Raw genomic sequence first — 22,138 nt, forward strand, 5'->3', positions numbered from 1 at the left:
TGAAAGGTCTTGACTTAATAAGAAAAAACGTCACGTGCCGATGTTGCTAAAATCTCTGGTAATTTTTATTACAGCATATTGTTATAATTGTTCTATTTTGTTATTAGGTATTATTGTTAATCTCTTACTGTGCCTAATTTATAAATTAAACTTTATCATAGATGTGTATGTATGGGGAAAAAACATAGTATATATAGGGTTTGGTGCTATCCATGGTTTCAGACACCCCCGTGGGGGTCTTGGAACATATACCCCTCGGAAATGAGGGGACTACTGTACTATTTTAATTAATCTTTAGAGCAAAGCTATATTAAAGGGGTATGGTTATTTCCTCTCTTACAAAAGGGAAACCAATAGGTTAAGCAGGAGGAGGGACTGTGATTAATTATACCTGTTAAAAGGTGCAGTGTAGCATAGTGTCCCCCCATAGTACTGGAGATGTTTACACAGTGTCTGTTGGTCGCTTTCAAGGTGCCTCGTGGCAGTATTGGCTGGCTTGTTGAACTTCTCTAATCTGTGACAACCCTAGTACTTGGTGATGCTTTAGGAGCAGTCAAGCCTGTGACTTCTGCTCAGAGCAGGTCACTCACCATTGGGTTATGGGGGTCCATTGCTGGCTCCTGCCTGCCCAGATGAATCAAAGCATGCACCGAGTAGCTCCTGACCTCACCCAAGCCTCATGATATCACTTCCTCTTTGGCCATTTGGAACAAAAGAACACAGAGAATATGTCTCTTCCAGATGTTTTTATATCTTACCTCTGGACTTGGGGTGAGTTGACCTATGGATAATATGACCAAATTCTGGCTAATTTCTGGTCTGGTGCAATTAGGAATTTCACCTTCATCATGTGTAAGCTGGAAGATCAAATTTGTCCTGCACTGGATTGCCCTGTTCACAAATTTCAGAAGGTAGACCTGAAAAATTGGAGATTTAGGCATGATCCAAGTAGGCAAAGGAATTTACCAAAGTGTTAGTGGTGAATTTCTCTAGAGAAGGAACAGAATTGGGAGGTAGGGGTGAAGGAGGACTTTCTAGTTTTAGTGTATACTCTATAGTTAGAATATATATATATATATTTTTTTTTTTTTAAAGCAAAAAAAATTCTTAGGAACTAGAACACAGTACTGCTTTTATGGCCTGGGGATTTAGCAAGCTGTAGAGAATATAGATCCTGTAATTGGATGAAATCCAGTCTGCACACTAAGGTTGTTGATGGATGTTTTAAACCAGGAATTGGAACTGAATGAAATATTGATTTGGTTCAGGTTCAGTTCAAAGGCTACTCTGACATTCTGGTTTTGTTTCAGGTCAATAATTTTAGAAAAAGGCTTAGGTACAGTACAGTCTAGTTGAGCTTTAGAAGAAAAAAGGGTTGGCTCACTTTTGTATTCAGCAAAGTAATAGTTTATTCTAGGTTTTGCTTTAAGTTGCTGCTTTAAACGGAACTGTGATACAAAAGTGAAATCATTGGGTGTTCATTTTATTAAACATGGAGGCCTTCCTACCATTTTGTGGTTATCAATTGAGATAATGGAATCTTCAGCAGCAAAGCTAACCCATCACAAAATGCTTTTGTTTATGTTGAGATAAATATATACAGAGTTCAAGTGAGTTCCTTGAGGAATGATGTATACTGTTAAAGAAGCCACAAATTAGGATTGCAGTTGTTCTGTCATTTTTTGTTTTTTTTTGAGGTATTCCCTCTGGCTCAGGGCAGTTTTCCTGGGGAATTTCCACAGAATGCATATATGGGCTGAGAACTGGAGTGAGGCTTGAACACGGCAGACACTCACTTGATGTAGCAAACTGAGTGTGAAGTTGATGGTAAACATTGTGATGGAAAAGTATGTTTGGTTTTGGTTTGGTTTCCAAGAAGATATTTGAGAGAATCGGTTGGGCCACATGGTTTTCATAGACTCCTTTTGACAAAGTTTGTCTTTGCAAAGGGATTTTCTTGTTGGGCATAGCCACTGGCTTGCTTGAGAACTTTGCCTTTTTCCTCAATTTGCATGGTCCAATTTGGTAATGCTTCTTTCAGAGGCCTCAACAGATGCTACTCTGCAAATTGAGAAGTGTGTGCAGGGTCTCTGCATGATATTCTAGATTGGCTGCTTTTTCTTTCGCGGGACTACCTGACATCACAGGAAATTATTCTATTTGAACTCTCCAGCTGAGCCAATTAATTCTGACTTCCTAGGGGAGAGAGTGGTAGTGGAATGTGTTTGTGCAATGTCAGTTAGAGTTCCTGGGTCTGGGGCTGCCTGGCTTCCTGCTTCAGATTCAGAGACGCTCAGATTCAGAGGATTGACAGTGCTCTGTTCAACAATGGCGAATTTGTTCCTTGATTCGGCTGTTTCTGTTAAGGAAACAGTAACCTAATTAACTGGTAATTAGGATGCCTCAGAGATCTGTTTCCGTGTGAATCAGTCACTAGAGACAGTATGCTTCTAGAAAAGCCCTAGCATATTTCTCAAGAAAAAGGAAGTGTAGGCAAAAAATTCTGGGTATCACTACAAGTTGGATTAGTTCAGAGCTTGTGTGGTTGAAGGAAACAATTTACTTAAGTAATGCATTGTGAGGGAGGAAGTAATACATAGTCCTCTTCTTCCTTAAAATAGTATTGGTCAATTAACTATGACCTTTCTTGTCAAATAGAAAGAACACAAGCTATAACTCTACAACGGCTTTTCGTTGTGTCCTCTGTGTCTTTTTCATGGGGGTGACTTGTTTCGGAACTCTTGCTGGAGGGTCGCATGCTGAATTTTTTCGATCTCCAACTCCTCTCGGCTGTGCTTTGCAGGAGAAGCTGTGCCTGAGGAAGAACAGATCAGTGCTAAGGACCAGAAGACCCTGGAGCCCTGTGATAACACCCCCATCTTAGACAACATTGCTCCTGTTGTTGCCGGCATCTCTGCAGAGGAGAAGGAGAAGTACGACGAGGAGATCTCCAGTCTCTACAGACAACTGGATGATAAGGTCTGTAGCCAGAGATTATAGTCCTGACTCTAGTACAGAGACTAAAGGTGGCAGGTCCCAGACCTATTGGCCAGAAGCAGCTTCAAGCCCCATGGAGCTGAAGTAGGATGCAGACTGATGTTTATATCTGTCTTCCTAATTTCTACCCTAGCTCTTGATTGGGCAGACTCAGGAAACTTGACTGGAAAATTTGCTTGGAAGAAGGGAGTGTTGGCCTGGATAGACAGTCTTCACTTCTAGACATTGGACTGGGGCTGATCACTGCATGAGGGTTGGGTGTGTATGTATGTGTGTGTGATCTTTGTTTAATTCTCTCTTCTTTTCTTCTCTGGGCCTCTCCCTTACCTCTTGGAAACTCCAACAGTAGTCCCAGCTGTGGAGGCAAGGGTGGTGGCTCCTAAAACTCAAGTGTGTACTTTAATCATGTAACTCTAAGGCCCTGGGATGAGGAACCAGTAGAAGTGGTGTGTGGTCTGATAGCTGCTACCTTATCGGTAAAGCTGTTTCCAGGAGCATACTCTTGAATGAAAAGTTTGGACGTGCTGATTAGGGATGTCCAATTTTATGGCAAACTTTTGGGACTCAAATAGTCATGTCAATGCACAGGTTGGAATAGAGGAAAAGAGACCTTGGAGAACACTGTGTATCATTCATCCCCAATGAAGGTCAGGTTAGAAATCCCAGAAGTGTAGGAAATTAAATTGGTGTTTCACGTGATCTTGGCATCTTGCCCTTGGAATATTCTAAATCCTCTCAGTTCATTTCATCAAGGTTGCTGATATTTTTAGTCTGATTTAATCTTTTTTGCTGTGGTTCACCTCAGAGTGCATGGGGACACCTCTGGCTTGGATGAAACAGCTTTGTTATGTTAACGTTGCCATTAATCTCACAGGCCTCTCTCTTCTGAGTACAGCACAGTCTGGTATCACCTTTACAAGAGAAATGTGGTTGGTCACCTTGTGAGAGCTAGTTCTGCTTTGTGTTTGTGACTCTGGGAGTTGGTATTATAACCACAGCACTAAACTGGGGTCACCCTACCCTTCTGCTAACATGTTTAATAAGATGTTCACACGCATGATAGCAGGGTTAATTGCCCTTTAGGCACTTGACATACTGTTACCCTTCCGTTTCTACCCAGGTATTTTACGTAAAACCTCAAAACCAAGTGAGAGAAAAAGGAAATCAATAGTAAGTTAACAGTATATGCAATTTCTTGATTTCTCCAAACAAATGCTGTTGTTTAAACATACTGCAATCTTTTCCCTCATTTTAGAATTGGTGGGTTCATTTTTAGTAATCCCCAAAGAATGCCAGAAGAGAGGTGATAACCTGATTCTATACTCTGTTCTTTATGAATAGACTCCTACCATGGTTGGAATTGGGATCATTTACTTTGGTGGCATGAGGAGCTTTCATTGATCTGAGAAAGATTTTAGAGTCTTGAATCCAGCTTCCAAAAGGTAGTGATGAGGACTGAGCTCAGAGTGATGAAAATGTCATGCCTTGTAGGTATTCAGTTGGTAGCTGGCAGAGCTGACCCCGAGTCTCTGCCTCCTGATGACCAGCCTAGGAAATCTTCCATCATATCATTTTCCTTTGACATATGCCTTGAAAAGCCTGTAAAGCACTCATTTCAAGGTTAGCATTTGTGGTCCATCACAGGTTGATGCTGAGAGATCTGGGAGAGAGCTGCACCCAAAAGCTCAGCCTTCGAAGGCACCAGAGCTAGTGGTTTGACCTTAGTAACTCTACCTATGGACTGCCTGATTATGTCTGATCAGCTGTCATTCTTATTTGTCCTCCGCTTAAAGGTTCTAGAAGGTATTTCATGCTTCTGATGATGTAGGTAGTTTGCTACTTTTGAGAATACGTGAGTTGGGATATAGCATCTTGATAGATTATTGAACAGTAGAGCTGAAAGTATCTAGGTCTGGATGAGCAACTAGCCCAGGATGGTTACATGACTTGCCCAAGTTTACGTCACTCGTAGGTGGCAGAGCTGCAATGAGGTTCCACATCTTCTGACTCCCCAGTCCAGTGCTCATTCCCATTTTGGCTTTAGCCCTTTATATGAGGAACTTGTCAACCCTAATCAATCTATTTAGAATGTAGTGAGAGAAGGACATCTCGCTCTCCTCCCAGCTGCCGCCTCTGTCCTGTGCTGCCCCTCCAGAGGAGTAAGGACAGATCTTCTCTCGAATCAGTGCTGTGTGATGGAAAAGCATGCACGTTAGAGTCAGACCTGCGATGTGACTTGATAATGCTGAGACCTGGCTGATGCCCTACTGTGCTGAAAATATTTTTTTTCATCTGCAACCTGGGGCTCAGTTATGTTACTTTAAAGGTTACAATGGGGATTAAAAGTTTCTAGTATATAGCACTCAATAAATATTAGTGTTTTTCTTTCTTTTCTACCTTCTCCCTTCTGGATTTGCTTAAGGGAGAAGCCATGTCATATGTGGTATTAGAGGGGTGGTGGTGCAGAGGTGGGCTGAGTTATAAGATGAGCAAATTGGTGTTGGCACTGTCTCTCTTCTTCTTCATCATCTCTCCAGTACTACTGTACTACTGGAAAAGGATGAGAGGAATTAAGTGTAAGTAGAAATATAAGTTGGACCATATTTCACTGATTACCATTGCAATGAAAACATCTTTATAATTAAAGGTGACCAGTGACCTGTTGACACTCACCTATTTCATGTATAAGACAATTCAAGTACAAGAATATTTTCTGAAAAGTGCTTTGAAATCTGTTATCCACAGACTCGATCTTAATAGTCAGCATCAGACTGAGCATGTTCTAAGAGATGCAATTGAATGTATAGATACAGATTGCCCAGTGTATCTTATTCTGAAAGTTTTGAAAAATTTTTTAAACATCACAGTAGACTGTGCTAATTCCTTAGAGAAGTTCCCTTAAGTGTAGTTTTGGAAATGTCTCTGGTATGAGTGATTCATGTCCTTATGACGTAATCCCTGTTCTTCGTCCTTCCTAGAGGGGCTCAGGGCCCTTGGTTTCTCACTGTACCTCAAAAAATCACTGTGCCCCGGCTTGCCACCTGTATGGGAGGAAGCCTGCATCTTCAGGCCTTGAGATGAACACAGTATAAGAACAAGTGCTTGCTCCACCGTTTTGCTTCTCTTGTGATTTATAGCACTTGTAGCCATGGCTTACATGTCCCAGGGGAAGAGATGGCAGCTCCCTGATGTTAAACTCCTTGAGTCTTTTATTTTAAGTTGTTTAATATTTATGTGCTGAGGACCATAAACACGAAATTGTTCCTGGTAACTGACATTCTAAGTTTATAATGTAGAAGAGAAAATAATGCTCTACAAAATAGTCTCCTAGCTGTGGAAGTACCATTTTTCAGCAGTTTCACTCTGGTGTAATTTCCCTAATTCTCCTGCCAGCAATCTGATTTGGAGAGGAAAGTCAAGAGTATTTTTGTAGAACCATTAAAGGAACATTGGTGTAAAAAGTTCAGTAGAAACAGGATGTCCTTGAGTAGAGAAATAAGATCAAAAGATGTTCTACATAAAGGAAAAGGAGATATGGCTCCTGTCATGCTGATTTTAGAGTTTTCTTGCTCTGCGGAAAGCATTAGGTTGTGACACTGAGTTAATCTGATTTAAATGTATGCATAGACACGACCAAACAGGCTGCAGACTACCCTTGGAAAACTGCAATTCTGCCACCCAGGTCCTTGAGTTCACCCCTCACCTCACCTCTGGAAAAGGTGAAAAGCACAGTGCAGGGTTTTTTATGGGCTGCTGATGAAAACACCTGGGCAGCACCTGGCACAAAGAGGGACCCGAGAATACTGAACTGAACATGACTCTGCTTAGGGTTGAGACCCTTGAAGTGTCATTCAATAGGATTTTCTCCTGTTTCTAAGGGAGAGGCACATGTGAAGTCAAGTTGTCGTCCTTCACAGGCTGTGCCTCAAAACTGCATTTGAGCTCATTTGAATCTTTGTAGCAAAGACTGAGTCTCCTGAGGTTGGGCGTCGTCCACATGCTGCTTTGCCTGCCCTGAGTGGACTGGGTTTTGGGAGAAGCAGAGACAGTTGCACGGGGAGGTGAGAGGCAGGCAGCTCTGGCTTTTGTGGCAGCAGCACCTAGTGGCAGAAAATGAGAGTGAGGAGAGCGCGTTTGCCTGTGGGAGGATGCTTTCCCACTTCAGTGACCGGCCAGAAAGTAAACCTTAATGCTTCTCACCCCCAACTTCCTTGAGTTTCTTTGTTTTTTCAAACTGGTAAGAAAATTAACTTCTAATCAAGAGGGCGGTCTGTTCTTGCCAAAGATTAATTCTCTAGCAAATATTTTTCCAGTCTAAGTAAGAGGTTTGAAGTGGAAATCCTTGTCTCTCCTACTGTACACGTGGCAGCATTCCTGGTCACTGATGTGTTTGACCAGATTTGGGACATGAATCTATTACCGTGCAGATTGTTAGAAATTCACTCCCTTATTTTTTGAACTAGGAATTCACTGTTAACCTCTTTGATTTGGGAGGGATAGCTCTCAAGGCCCTTTCAGTTCCCAAATCCTAGATCTCTGATTTCTAGATGAGCAGGAATTGAGTTGAATGTGCAGGATGTTATATTTCCCAGAATATTCAGATATTTCATCTGCTGAGAAAGGTGGGCAAAGTAGTGTTTTAACCAAATCAGGATCCCAGAACCAATCTCTGTGCTGTGGGATACACCACACCAGTCTGTTCATCTTATTAGTGAGCTGACAGCTGGCTATCGTTGCATTGACTGTCGTTGCAAAACCAGGATATCAAAAATGACATAACTAACCCAAAAAATTAAACATGATGTTTCGTTTCAGGATGATGAAATTAACCAGCAGAGCCAGCTGGCTGAAAAGCTAAAGCAACAGATGTTGGATCAGGATGAGGTAAAGAATACAATAAAATTTTTTTTACAAGGTTCTTTTATTATTCTTTGTTGTTGATGTTTGTTTCAGAAATTTAATTTGCAAAGAATTTTTTTTAAAATCACTGAATCCTGTGGAAATTTGTTGGTAGATTTCCTTTCAATGCCTGTTAAAAGCTGATTTTAGCTGAATTTAGAAAATAAATGTCTGACTTCATAGAGCCCTGGGGCTTTGAGAGTGAGGAGCTGATTGCTACACTTAGTCTTTGAAGAACAGAGACAAAGGAGGAGCTTGGTAGTTGAGCAGGAATGATTTTACTTCCTCATACCCACAGCCCAGCATTCCTGCTTCTTGCTGGTTTAGTCTTTTTCAGCTTTGCAAATCAGCCAGCCCAGGTCTTTGATGTACACCATGTTCTCATGCTATCTTGTAGGGGGAAAAACCCACAAAGAACGAAAGTAGCAAGTAGAGGAGGGGAGAGGAAAGAGGACAGGGGTCCAGGTGCTGTGACAGTGTGTATGTGATACAGTGAAAAGGAGGCAAAGTGTTTTCAGTCTTTCCCCAATGGCATTCAGTTCTCCGGGAAATTTCTGTATTGCATCGTGTTTGCCAAGTATTTTACGAACAGGAACCTAAGCAGAGGACAGACAGCCAATCTATCAAACGTGGATAATGGAGTAATTCTCTTGCTGAAGGCCATCTAAGTATTTTTTTCTCTTTTGTGCTTTAGGGTGCTTTCTGCTTTGTTGCTAAAATGCTGCGGATTGGATCACATGATGCAATTATAGCAGGTGGCTTGGGTTCATGTCCCGAGTCCCAGCCCTCCCATAGACGTGACTCTCTCTGTAACCATTTCCTTCCTCTGCCTCTTTGTTCCCCTTTGTCTCTGCAGGGCAATGATTATGCCCCCTGCCCAAACACTTCCCTTGGCAGGGAGATCATCTGTGCCTTTGCAATCAGATCAACCGTATTTAATTGATTTCCCTCTTAACTCTAGTTGAGTCTTCCATTTGCTTAGTATTTCCTGCCCTCTTCCTCCCATTCTATTCCTTTGCATCTCCAACTTGGTACAACTGCCTGTGCTAAACTTTCCTTTCTGTTACAATTACAACTCTTAATATTTTTCTTTTTATATACTCTCATGGCAATATCTGTTCATTATAGGAAGATCAGAAGATACAGTAGGCACAAAGATAATGAAAGCATCCGCAAACCCAGTCATTCACTTTTAATTAGTGTTAATGTTTGGGGTATATCCCTCTATATATCTTTGATGAATATTAAGAAAAATTGACGACTGCCCTTTTATATTGTTTTGATTGTGTCTGAAATTGACCTGTTTACAATGTGAAATGGTAATAATGGTAAACAACGATGTAAGTGTTATGATAGTCCTCAGAAATGAGTCCCCCATGAGTTAAGCCTATGTAGCTAACATGCTATTTTTCAGTCTAGTATCTGAATACATAATAGGATTTCTAGTTATCCTGAGCTTTTCCAACTTGTTTTCTTGTATCTGTTTTTTTTTAACTACTTTATTTTGGACAGAGCACAGAACAGAAACATTTGAACATTTAGATTCACCAATTCCACACCATCTCATTTCCCCAGCTTTTAGCTTCCACAAGAAGAGACTATGAGAAGATCCAGGAGGAGCTGACACGTCTCCAGATTGAAAACGAGGCAGCCAAAGATGAAGTGAAGGAAGTTCTCCAGGCCCTGGAGGAGCTGGCTGTCAATTATGACCAGAAGTCACAGGAAGTGGAGGACAAGACCAGAGCCAATGAGCAGCTGACAGATGAACTGGCCCAAAAAACGGTTGAAGCATTTGTTTCTAGGGGGCGGGACTTCCTCAGCTGCCATTCCTGTACTTACATTGACGTTTGTTGACAGACAGTATATAGAAAGGCAGTTGGCTAATGGTTTTTCAGTGTTTGACGTAGATGCATTCTCTGAAATCCTCCAATAATTGAAAAACTTTGTGTAAATAACTTTTGTCCTCTCATTCCGGCACTGCATATCACAACTGTTTTATATCCAGGGGATTTATAACATTAGCAGAGATGCCTTGTGGAATAGTCAAGAGAGTGCAGACTTTGGAGTCAGAAGAATCCTGGTTAACATTTTGACTTTACAACTGTTAAGCCTTAGTCCAGACATTTACATTTCTTGAGTATTCATTCCCTTATTTGTAAAAAATGGTGATAATAACATCTCCCTTTCAGAGCATGAGAATTAGTGACAGTTTACCTAAAGCACTTAGCACGGACCTGTGCATATGCTACAATATCAATAAATAAATCTTAAGTGTCTTGTTAACAGGTGGGAGTGGGTGACCCATGGAACGTATTGATTTCTCTCCTCTTGATTACACCTTCCTGAATGAAATCCATTCCCTCCCCATGGCTCCTTGTCCTGGCCCAGGACTGAGCTCTCCTGGTTTGTTTCTTATCCTGTTTTAAGCGAGTGCTTCAGTCTACACATTTCCTAGTTGTCAGATTCTCCTAGTCAAAGATGCCGCAGGTTCTGCACAGTGAGCTAGCAACCGCAGGATCAGTGAGCATTTGGTGAGGTGGCTGGTGGTGGGATGTGTCCATTTTGTCTTTTTCTACTTGGAAAATGGGTGATGGGAAGCTGAGTGGCCGTTACCAGCTGCCCTTGGCACCTCGGCCTGATGGCCTGGTATCATGGGACTGTGCCCAGCCTCCATTGTGGAAAACATCCAGTCCTCCTGGGCAGGGAGAAGGAGCAGATGGTGCAGGAAGGCTAATCTGCTCACCGTGGAGCTGATGGAAAATGCTCCTCACTCCATACATTCAACTGCATGGAGGAAGACCTTTTTAATGGCTTCCCCAGATGGAACTGCTGCTTCCGTGGATTTTAAAAAGAAAATGAAATAAGCAGTGGCAATGCCAAAAAAAAGCAAGTGAAAAAACAAACCAGAAATCACTTAGGAAAGGAGGAGACTTAGATGTTCTCTGTGTACTGTTTCTATAGGATTCTTTAGCTAGTCCTTGTATTATTTTCTTCTCAAAACAATGAAACATTTTCCATAATACAATTCTTCCTTTCTGTCAAACCAAAGTATTACTAGACTTGTTTAGAGTACTGTTTTTGGTCAGATCATTAAAAAGTGCTGTAGTAAAATAGCTGCCTATGGAAGAATTGCATAAAGTCTTTACGTTAACCTCCACAGCTCCATAATTTAGGGGAATTATTTTCTTTGTTGGCTGAGTTAATACCAACACACCAAAAGATGGCTATTCTCTTGATGTTGAGGGTTCATTAAGTTAGTCGAAAATATGTATGCCTTTTGGTAACATACATGAGGGATGGGAAAAAAATAGTTTTGATAACATTTGGAATAAATATTTTGAATAAATATTCCAATAAAATGGAATTTTTGCTATATATTAGAATCCATCTCTTGTTGAACTTGCATAATTTTGGAAAGAGATGACGAGTGTTCAATTCAGCTTCACTGTGAAGATTAGAAGACTTTTTCTAAGTTGTTTTCTAAACTCATTTCTGTCCCTCGGGGCCTTCCAGACCCATCTATTATTATGAAGTCAGGTGGGAATTTGGAAGTGGTCCAGGGAGCCACTTGGTTTGGGAGTGGAGGTGTGTACGCTTGCAGGTATGTTTAGACGCTTGAGAATATGGACTGAAACAGAACATCTGGTAAGCAGGAAGGTGTGATTGCATGTTATAAACCTAAGGGCTCCTTTTGGGCTTTATTTTTAATAAGGAAACTTATTTCACAGGTCTGGAAATCGTCATCTGATATATAGATATATAACATATCAGGTCAAGACAAGTCCTCTTCTTATCAGAGAATGCAGTGCTATGCTATAGTTTGCCTTAAGAGAACTCCTATGTTGCAGTAACATGAAATGGTACAAGAGTTCCATCCTAGATTATGTTGTTCTTTGCAACGCTGCATGTGTTATATCAACGGACAACTCTTTTAATTTGTTATTACAATTTGTTTTTCAGACTACGTTGACAACCACACAGAGAGAGCTGAGCCAGCTACAAGAGCTAAGCAACCACCAGAAAAAGAGAGCCACCGAGATCCTGAATTTGCTGCTGAAGGATCTAGGGGAGATCGGTGGGATTATTGGCACCAACGATGTGAAGACTGTAAGCCGGCCCTTCCTTTGTCCTCTCTGCCTGCTCTTACGACAGAGCGGTTCTAGACCAGCGGGGTCTGGGTTTTATTCTCTTAAGTAACCAGTGCTTATCATAGTGCTTTGCATCTGCCATGTGCTTCATAATATTCGAATGAATGAACAAAGGCTGATTGAATGACTAAGTAAATGATTGTTTGGATGAGAAGGAGGAGAAAAAAGTTTACCTTTCAAATCTAGGAAGTCTCTTCCGATCTTGGTTGGCCTTATGTAAACTGGTTTATTCCTCAAACTTATGGGCCAGTGTCACAGAAGTTTGGAGTTAGATAGGTTAAGCAACAGTTCTGGTCTCATAATTGTGTTTTTCCTTTTCTATGAGAACCCAACAGAGTGAAAATTCTCCAGCCAATCAGTATGAATTAGGAAAGCTTTCAGTTGATAGTAATAAGATTCTAGCAGTGGCTTAAAAAAGTAAAGCCACATTTAATCATTCACAGTATTATGAGAAGTCTGGAATCTTGCTATTCAGGTTGTGATCTGCATCACCTGGGAGCTTGTTGGAATTATAGACTCTCAGGCCCACCTCAGACCTACTGAATCAGAATCTGCATTTTAACAAGATTCCCCAGGTCATTCTTAGGTTTTCTAGAGTTTTAGAAGCAAATTTTGCTTTGATGCAGTGTTTCAACAATATCAAGGATCCAAGATTTTTCTTTATTTCCTTTCTGCTTTTTCAACCTGTTACCTTTTCATATCTGTAGGGTTTTGTCTCATGGTAGCAAAAGAGCTGCCATAGCATCAATCATCACATCCTCACACAAACACATCCAAGGTAGATGGGCTGAAGAGAGAGCCAAATTTCATCTAGGACGGAACTATATCCCAGAAGTCCTTAATAGACATCTGTTATGCCTTATTGGCCAGAATTGAGTCACATAGTCACCCCAAATTGAAAGGGAAGCTGGGAAAGCAAAGAGAAATGGAATGACTATAATTGGCTTAAACCAACCATGGTTATAATCCCCTGAAGTTGTGCACACTGGTGCCACTGATAGCAAGTAAGTGAGGTAGGAAGATGCAGGTGGTGTAAAGTTGTCCCTGAGCTAGGAATAGAGGGAAAAGAGAGAATAAACAATGTTATCAGCCAGAAACAAGTAACCATTTGCCACAATGTAAAGAGGCTGTTGAAAAATAAAATAGATATTTAAAAAGATGGCTATCTTGAAGTATAATTGACATAAAGTAAGCTACACTTATTTAAAGTGTACAGTTTTGGAAGTTTTGACATATGTATACACTCATGAAACCATCACCACAGTAAGATTAGGAACATATCCATCACCCCCAAAAGAGTTTGAGGCTGTTCCTGGTCTCTTTATTCTGTTTCATTGGTCTAATCTTTATGCCATTACCATACTGTTTTGATTACCTAGCTTTATATTAACACAGCACCTGGTACAGAGTAGCCATTGATAAGTGTGGGTTGATTTTATCAAGCCAAAGGAAAGGTGTTACATTGCTCAACTTCCACTTCACAAGTCCCTAAAACCAAATTCTTTGAGTTTAGTCATTTGACCTTTAAAAGGCTAAATTCGACATCAGCCTGCCTTGTGGGAACACTCAGGTTTGGAGTTGGGATTATTAAATTCTAGAAAAGTCTCCCCAAGTTACTTCCATTTACAGGCATTTCTGGGAAACACAGAAAGTCCTTCTTGGATGGTATAACATAGCTAGGCTTAGAATATATGACCTCTTGTAAACCTAATCATTCCTTCATGGAACCTCTATTGTAACTGAATGTTTCATGAATCTTCACGAATGAATCTAATTTTAGCATTGAATTCTCAGATACTATAAAATTAACCTTATTTGGCTTCAGTTTGGTGATTGTATGTTTGAAGATTTAACTTTTAGAAGCATACGTTGGTGTTGAGGAATAAACTTCAGACGTTGGGGTGATTAAATGGCCCTTGAAACATGAAGGTGGAGTTGATTTATGGGAAGTTGGCACCTGCTGCTGATAACGATAAAGGAAGATATTTTTATGCTGAGTTCTAAAATAGAGCTGATGAAAAATGCTAATGAAATCAAGGAGTGTCTGGGTGCTTCAGCATTAAAAAAAAAAGAGTCCTTACTTTTGGGAATCTGAAATATGATTGAAATTATTTTTAAATTCTCAACTGAATGTTTTAAAGATATTTTTGGATTCCAGACATTGGATGCCCTAGTTAATTTCATTGATAACTAGTTGATTTCATTGATAACTTTCACTTATAGAGCATCATGTTCTTAATCATTTAGTTTTTGGGTTTTTTTAATAGTTATGATTTAATTATTAGGGCAATGAGAGCTAACAGGAGGAGTTATGTGACTTTGGGTGAGTCACTCACTTCTCTGGGCTTTATTTTCCTACTTTGTAAATGACAAGATTAGTCCAGATTATCACAAAGATTGTCAGCTCAGAAATTACAAGATATATACAGATACTTCTCAGATCTGTCATTATGGGTACAGATACTTTTTCCTTTTTTCTCCCAGCTTTATTGAGATATAATCGACATACGATTTGTATAAGTTTAAGGTGTATAAGTTTAATGTGTTGATTTGATACATTTATATGTTATAAAATGATTATCACTGTAGCATTAGCTACCACCTGCATCCCATCACATAGTTACCATTTCTTTTTGTGGTGAGAACATTTAACATCTACTCTCTTAGCAACATTCAAGTATATGATACAATATTATTAGCTATTATCACCATGCTGTTCATTAGATCCCCAAACTTATCTTGTCAAAACTGGAAGTTTGTACCCTTTGTCCAATATCTCTGTGTTTCCCTCACCCTCCAACCCCTGGTAACTACCACTCTACTCTCCGTTTCTCTGAGTTTGACTTTTTTAGATTCTACGTATAAGTGAGATCATACAGCATCTGTCTTTCTCTGTCTGACTTACGTCACTTACTTCACTTGAGGGATGAGCCCTCAAGGTTCATCCATGTTACAGATGGCAGGATGTCCTTTCTCATGGCTAAATAATATTCCATTGTGTGTGTGTGTGTGTGTGTGTGTGTGTACATACACATATATACATGTATATACATATACACACACACTACATCTTCTTTAACCTCATCTGTTGACCGACACTTAGATTGTTTCCATTTCTTGGCTGTTGTGAGTAATGCTGCAGTGAACACAGGAGTGCAGGCATCTCTACAAGATCCTGATTTCAGTTCCCTTGGATATATACCCAGAGGTGGGATTGCTGGATCATATGGTAGTTTTGTTTTCCTTCTTTTGCTGGGAAAGATTTCCCCTGAGCTAATATCTGTTGCCAATCTGCCTCACTCTTTTTTTTTTTCCTTCCTAAAGCCCCTGTACATAGTTGTATATTCTAGTCATAAGTCCTTGTAGTTCTTCTATGTGAGCTGCCACCACAACATGGCAACTGACAGATGAGTGGTGTGGTTCTGCGCCTGGGAACCGAACCCAGGCTGCTGAAGCGGAGGGCACCAAACTTTAACTGCTAGGCCATCAGGGCTGGCTCTATTTTTCACTTTTTGAGAGACCACCATACTGGTTTTCATATTGGCTGTATCAATTTGCAATCCTACCAGCAGTGCACTAGGGTTCCCTTTCTCCACACTTAGATGTTAGAATGGCTATCATCCATTCTAACAGGTGTGAAGTGATATCTTTTTATGGTTTTGATTTGCGTTTCCTGATGATTAGTGATACCAAGCCCCTTTTCATGTACCTGTTGGCCATTTGTGTGTCTTCCTTGAAAAACATGTCTATTCAGTTAGTTCCTCAACCCATGTTTTAATGAGGTTATTCTTTTTGCTGAGTTTTATGAGTTCTTTATATATTTTGGATATTAACCCCTAATCAGATATATGATTTGCAAATATTATCTCCCATTCCATAGATTGCCTTTCCATTTTATTGTTTCTTTTGCTTTGCAGAAGCTTTTTGGTTTGATGTAGTCTCACTTATTGTGGATACTTTTCTTACTGTTTATGACTGCTCGATTGAAAGAATTCTTTAGATCTAAGAAAATGAGCAGATCAGGAAATCTTTCTTCAATGATCTTGTATTTTTGTTTCTAAAATTCTATTCTGTTCCCATGGGGTCCCCCCTTGTAGTACTGTGGGGTGAGGGGAAAAGACGGCTGTTAGTCTCCCCAAGTCCTCAGTGCCAGAATATGACAAGTCTGAACAAGGAAACAGAAGAACCCATATTTCTCCATCTCAGTTGTGTCTTGAAACATTTGCAGAGTCCAGGCAATATTTCGTTTAGTGAACAAAACAAAATGAGACCAGAAATGACAAGATGAGCCTAGCGTTGACTTTATCCAGGTTTATTAGTGAGCTTCCTCTTCTTTTCATGTTCCTATATCGCTGGGCTTTCCTTAAAACGAAGATTTCTAGGAATATAGCCACAAACAGAATAGGAAGTTGAGGTAGAGAAAATTAAATGGATTGGATTAGCTGCTAATTTTATTTTGACCCACACTGACTTCCTTTAGTCCCATTCTGCCTTTTAGGTCTTAGAATGTGAACAGTCACTTTACGTACCTTTTGCTTGGCCTAGAAATGGCACCTCGCATGGCCACTCCATTCTCTGGAGACATGGGGTGGGCGTGGGGGTGACTCCTCCTCTGTGGACAGGGTAGAAGTAGTAGGCAGCATCTGCCTTCCCACGTTAAGGCAGCCTTTTCTTCTGGATTAATCATTCCTACTGGATCACACAGTCTAGTATATGCTACTGGAGTCATTGTCAGACCCAGGGGAGGGTTATGAATACCATTTTAGCAACAAACTCTGATTCTTCTTTTTGAAATAATAGTATACTGGAATTACAGAAAACTCTGAGCTTACGTGACTAAATATGTGAGCTTTCACATAAGAAATCTCACAGTTAAAAACTATATGTTTGGAGTATTGTTTTTTTTTTCCGTCTGGCATGGACTCAAAATCTCCTTTTAGATCCTGAAGGACAAAAGTAGGCTTCAGATTCCATATTCCTAGCTCTTAAATGTTTGCTGAAAAAATAGTCATATGATGAGTTAATAACAGCAATAATGACAAAATGGGCAGTTAGAGTGTACTGTGGAACATCGAAAACCTTAGTTGAATCATTGCCTTAGAACCAGTTGAAGCCTCTATTCATGGGCTGGGTACTGGACAGCTTCTTTTCTCCTGAGGTGCTAGGATGCCCTCTAGTGGTTAAATAAAATATACACAGTTATTTTGCTCCTTTGGTCAATTGCCGTTCAGGACAGTTTGCATCTCAGCAAATGGGTTTCTATCCCAAGTATCTTGCTTCAGTTTTTGTTTCCAAAAGAGCTCTGAAACTTAGACACCAAATATGAGATCATGCGGGAATGCTGGATGTCAGAATCTTTTCTTCGAAAGGTGGATTCAGACTGTTATTCTCAGATGATCTTAAATAGGCTGGATTCCTTTCTGCTTAGAAGGGTCAAACACATAGAGGCAGGGAAACATAGACTGGTAGTAATGAGAAGTCATGCAGGAAAACCTTCATCCAGAGGGGCTTTTGGCAATGGCACGTTCTTATTCACTAGTTTTGTTGTTGTTTAGTTGAGGACTATATAGAAGATCCTTTTTATTTCAGCCCTTGCTTGTAGAACCCATATTCAAGCCACTAGACTACTTCTCTCTCTGAATAGCAAACTCTAGAGAACATAATTGAGGTTTTGATTTGATGTATTATAGGGACTCAGAGTCACTTTTAGGAACACTGGGTCTCGCTGCTGTTCTAGAAATACAAGGTATAAGACATTGAATGGAAGACCTCTTCAAAGTTCTCTCTTTTTTTAATCATCAATGTCCTCTCCTATCATCCCTTATATCCTAAAAATCAATTGTAATGAGAAACCTGGTTAAGTGAGGATTATATTTATCAGAAATTTTTACCTGAGGTTCCAGAGAACTTGGGATTGAACATATAGTACTTTTCAGAGATCATTTTCAGCTTGTGGTCCTATTAGTAGGGATTCTTGACCAGAAATCCACAGACATCTTGAGGATCCATGGACAGGTTTCAGAGGCCCCACAAACCTCTGGAAATTGTAGGCCGTAGTTGAGTGTGTTCCTTCCTGTGCTCAGTTGGCAGATGTGAATGGAGTCATTGAGGAGGAATTCACCATGGCCCGTCTGTACATCAGCAAGATGAAGTCGGAGGTCAAGTCGCTGGTGAACCGCAGCAAACAGCTCGAGAGCGCCCAGATGGACTCCAACAGGAAGATGAATGCCAGCGAGCGGGAGCTGGCAGCGTGCCAGCTGCTCATCTCCCAGGTAGGTTGCCCTTTCTCCTCATTTCACACCCTTGTTCTCTTGAAATCTGCTTCCTGCATGCTCTTACTGGGGCTGATGGTGTATAACAGGATAGTTGATGGACTTTGCTTTATATGACACTTGTCCATGGCCTCCCTGGCCAAGGAGGGCCCAGGCTTATTCCTAAGGCTAGATTTTGTATGAATTACATGAATTACCTTCAGTCCTTTTTTAAGGGATGTGTATATATATCTCTATCCAGCTGTCTATGGACAGGTAGGTAGGTAGGTAGGTAGATAGAGACATATAATGAATGGACACGATCTGGTGGAATCAAAAACTCATCAGCGAAGATAACATTCCTTCATCTGTTAATCTCTACCACAGGTCCAATTTAATGTGGGAAAGCAGAAACTACTGTTACTACTGCTACTATTAATAGTAGTAGCAGGTAACATTTTATTGAGTGTTTACTGTGCACCATATAACCATCCACTATGCCAAGCAGTTTACATGCATTATCTCACTTGATCTTAAAAAAAATCCTGGTGGACAGGTTTTAGTATTGTTCCTATTTTTTAGATAAGGAAACTGAGACTTAGACATATTAAATATACTGTCCAAACTCATACAGCCAGTGAAAGGCAGAGCTGGGACTCAAACCAATGTGTGTGTGAACCGAAAGCCTTGAAGGGATGTTCCAGCCCCAGGGCACATTTCACTTGCTCAATGAGTAAGACTGCTCCTCTTCCCACTGGAATGTCATTTCCATTTTAGTAAGGCAGTTTCAGAAAATAGCAGCCTAGTTTCTGGTCTGCCACTGATATCTGAGCTTGGTGTTTCGAGTTTGAGGTTTCTGTGAGTGCTCACTGCCTTATACCAGGCATTCAAATGGCTGAAGTCATTTGGGGGAAACAGATACCACCGTGGAGTGTTGCATCCAGTATTCTGAGAGAGACAGAATCATGCTCCATTCTGGATGCCTGTAAACATAATAATAAGGATTCATAGAACCATCTCCAGCCTCCTTGACTCCAACCATAATAATCTAAGAGACGCAAATTAAAACATCAAGGTTCCATTTTATAACTAATGTAATAAGCAAAAGTGTATTGAAAAGATGATTCAGTGCTAGTGTGTGATATGAGATTTATATACATTGTTGAGAAAAGCATAGTTTGGTCAGTCCTTTTGGAAAGTACCCTGGGAATCAAAATGCCTAAAAATGTAAGTACATTGGTCCAATAATTTCACTTATGGTATTTTTCATCGGTAATGAAAATAAAAATTTTTATTTTATATGGTATTGTCATTTCCTGATTTAAAATATTAAAAACTTATATGGAAGATATTGAGTGCAGTATAATTTACATTATAATAAAATACCCAAATATCTATTGATAGATTAATAACAGAAGTTACATGGAAGAATATTATGCGTCTCTTACAAAAAAATTAATAACACCTAGCCATTTGGAAAGCATAATTATATAAAGTTAAGTGAAAATGCAAATACTGAGTTCTCTCTATTCTATGCTTTGCAACTTTGTAAAATATGCATTCATATAGATAAGACTAGGAACATAAGGGAGAAATAGTTGATAAATAGTGTGGTTTATGGGTGAAATTTTTACTACTTTTTCTGGATTTGCTTTACTATTTGACATTTTTATAATTTATAAAAATTGTGAAGAAAGCTGATAAACATTAGGGCACCATATGCCTCAAGCCTGATTTCCAGATCACCCGTTACGCTGACGGCATGTGCTTTTGGATAGTCCTACCCCTAACATGTAGGGGCCAAGGCAAGAGTACAAATAGAAGCCCCACAGCCTGCAGGCCACTATGACCTCTTTCCATCAGGACTGACCAGCCTCCATATCTAAGTCCCTTCTGCGCTTTCTCTGAATTGATGGAAGTATGTAACTGTGTCAACTGTAATCCATGTAGATGGCTGATGGAGGCAGCAGGGCCAGCCCTGGGACTGGCCCTCGGGCCCTTGGAGTAGGGAGTTTCTAGGTTCCCAGTACTCAGAGTGAAGTCTTGAAGGGGATGTGGGTTCCAGGTGGGCACACTCTCTTGGCACATGAGCTCCTTTCTCAGTGGAGTGGGGTACAGCCAGAGGACAGCCCAAGCAGGATGCTTTAAAGTGTGGGGCCAAGACTGGAGCCCCAGTTGCTCAAGTCTTAGAGTGTCACTGATTTTGGGCATATGAGATCAGAGTGAAGAATATCAGGACATTTTGGGGTTAAAGAATACCTGTGTTAGTTAGACAGGGCATTCTATGTTTGCAACAAATACAGTTTCCATTAGGGGCTATTTTGTACTCTGCTGCAATTTGCACAAAGCCAAAGAGTCAGTCACTATTTCCTGGGGTTAAGAGAAACCATGGCTCTTTATTTTCTGAGATGATCTAAGGAATCTGACAAAATATTTCCAACTAAAACGCTATTATCTTCTTTGTTTACACTCGTCTTCTTCACTAAAAGCTGTGCTTATAAAATGACTGCTCCAACTGAGTCCCATTTCCCAGAGGTTATTTCATTAGATTAGAGTTCAGTCTCTAGGGTCTTCCTGCCTAAATGTGAAGCCTGTAGATCTGGAAGGGGGAGTGTCTGTTTATTTCCTTCTGCCTAGAAGTGACTACTGCCTGTGTTCAGTCAATGAGGGCCCATTCGTTCATTCATTCATTCCACTAATATTTATGAAGCATATACTCTATACTCTCATGGAGCTAATGAGTAAAAAAAATATATATATATATATGTATATATATGTATGTATCTATATAAAAATCATGTAGAAGTTAGGTGCAATAAGAAAATGTTGGGGCCCAAGTGATAAGGATCTAGCCAGGACCATGTCTGGGAGGGTGGGGGGAGACCTTCCTAGGAAGAGGAAAATATAAAATGCAAAGTCCCTGAGACAGGAATTGGTGTGTCTGAGAGACAGAAAAAGAAAAGACCTGATGAGTTCCAAGACAGAATCCAGAGGTGGTGCAGGTTCAGAGAAGGAGACCTCAGCCCTAGACATTTTCCAAGCCCCTTTTTCTCCAGTACCCTCTGTTTTCTATAAGGAGGAAAACCAGCTTGGGTTTTGGTATCTCACTTAAGTGGATGGTCAGGCGGGGCATGGCCGTGGGCAGTGTCTGTGGGGACTGAAGCAGACGAGCACTTGGAAGAATCAGAGGACTGTCTTGGTCCATGATCCCAGATCCCAAAGAAAGGGCAGAATATGCACCATTTGGGTCTTGTACTCAAAAAAGGACTCAAGAACTCCTCCTCCCTTGCATTTTCCCATCGGACAGTCCCAGGCCAGCGAGGAGGAGCACTTGCTAGTCATTCACTCCTCTTTTTGATCTATTACTTGTTTAAAGCATGAAGCCAAGATCAAATCCCTGACAGACTACATGCAGAACATGGAACAGAAGAGGAGGCAGCTGGAGGAGTCCCAAGACTCGCTCAGTGAAGAGCTGGCTAAGCTCCGAGCCCAAGGTAAATAATTGACTACTTTGCAGGTGTCAAAGTCTTGGCCTAAATCAGACACTCTCTAGTTGGCTGGACTCATGATGTTTTGTTTTGCTCAATTAAAGCATTTCCAGGTCTACTGAAAACAATGGCATATTAGAAAAAAACGGAGAAACATCTAGAAGACTGCCCCCCTATATCCGATCCTCTTTCCGTTTTCTCGACATCTGCCCTGCTGCCTGAGTCAGACTCCTCTCCCTTCTCCACCTCTTGCCTCCAGTCTATCTGCAGGGCCTGTCAGTTTGAGCTGCCAGATGCTCCTCTGGTTCTGCTCATCTCTGTCTTCATTGTCACTGTCCTTAATCCTAATTAAGAA

The 22,138-nt window shown here is 40.6% G+C and overlaps 1 protein-coding gene across 2 annotated transcripts in view; it reads left to right on the forward strand.

The window, feature by feature from the left end:
- KIF5C (kinesin family member 5C) overlaps window positions 1–22,138 on the forward strand; it is a 146,758-nt gene that overhangs the window by 93,312 nt on the left and 31,308 nt on the right. For both annotated transcript variants that reach the window (XM_070579701.1, XM_070579702.1), the window contains exons 12-17: window positions 2,804–2,979; window positions 7,813–7,881; window positions 9,472–9,678; window positions 11,857–12,003; window positions 18,128–18,316; window positions 21,672–21,789. In XM_070579701.1, the coding sequence (XP_070435802.1) occupies window positions 2,804–2,979; window positions 7,813–7,881; window positions 9,472–9,678; window positions 11,857–12,003; window positions 18,128–18,316; window positions 21,672–21,789 (906 nt within the window). The remainder of the gene's footprint in view (window positions 1–2,803; window positions 2,980–7,812; window positions 7,882–9,471; window positions 9,679–11,856; window positions 12,004–18,127; window positions 18,317–21,671; window positions 21,790–22,138) is intronic.

This window comes from Equus przewalskii, chromosome 17 (genome assembly GCF_037783145.1).
Source record: "Equus przewalskii isolate Varuska chromosome 17, EquPr2, whole genome shotgun sequence".
NCBI classification, from domain to species: domain Eukaryota; kingdom Metazoa; phylum Chordata; class Mammalia; order Perissodactyla; family Equidae; genus Equus; species Equus przewalskii.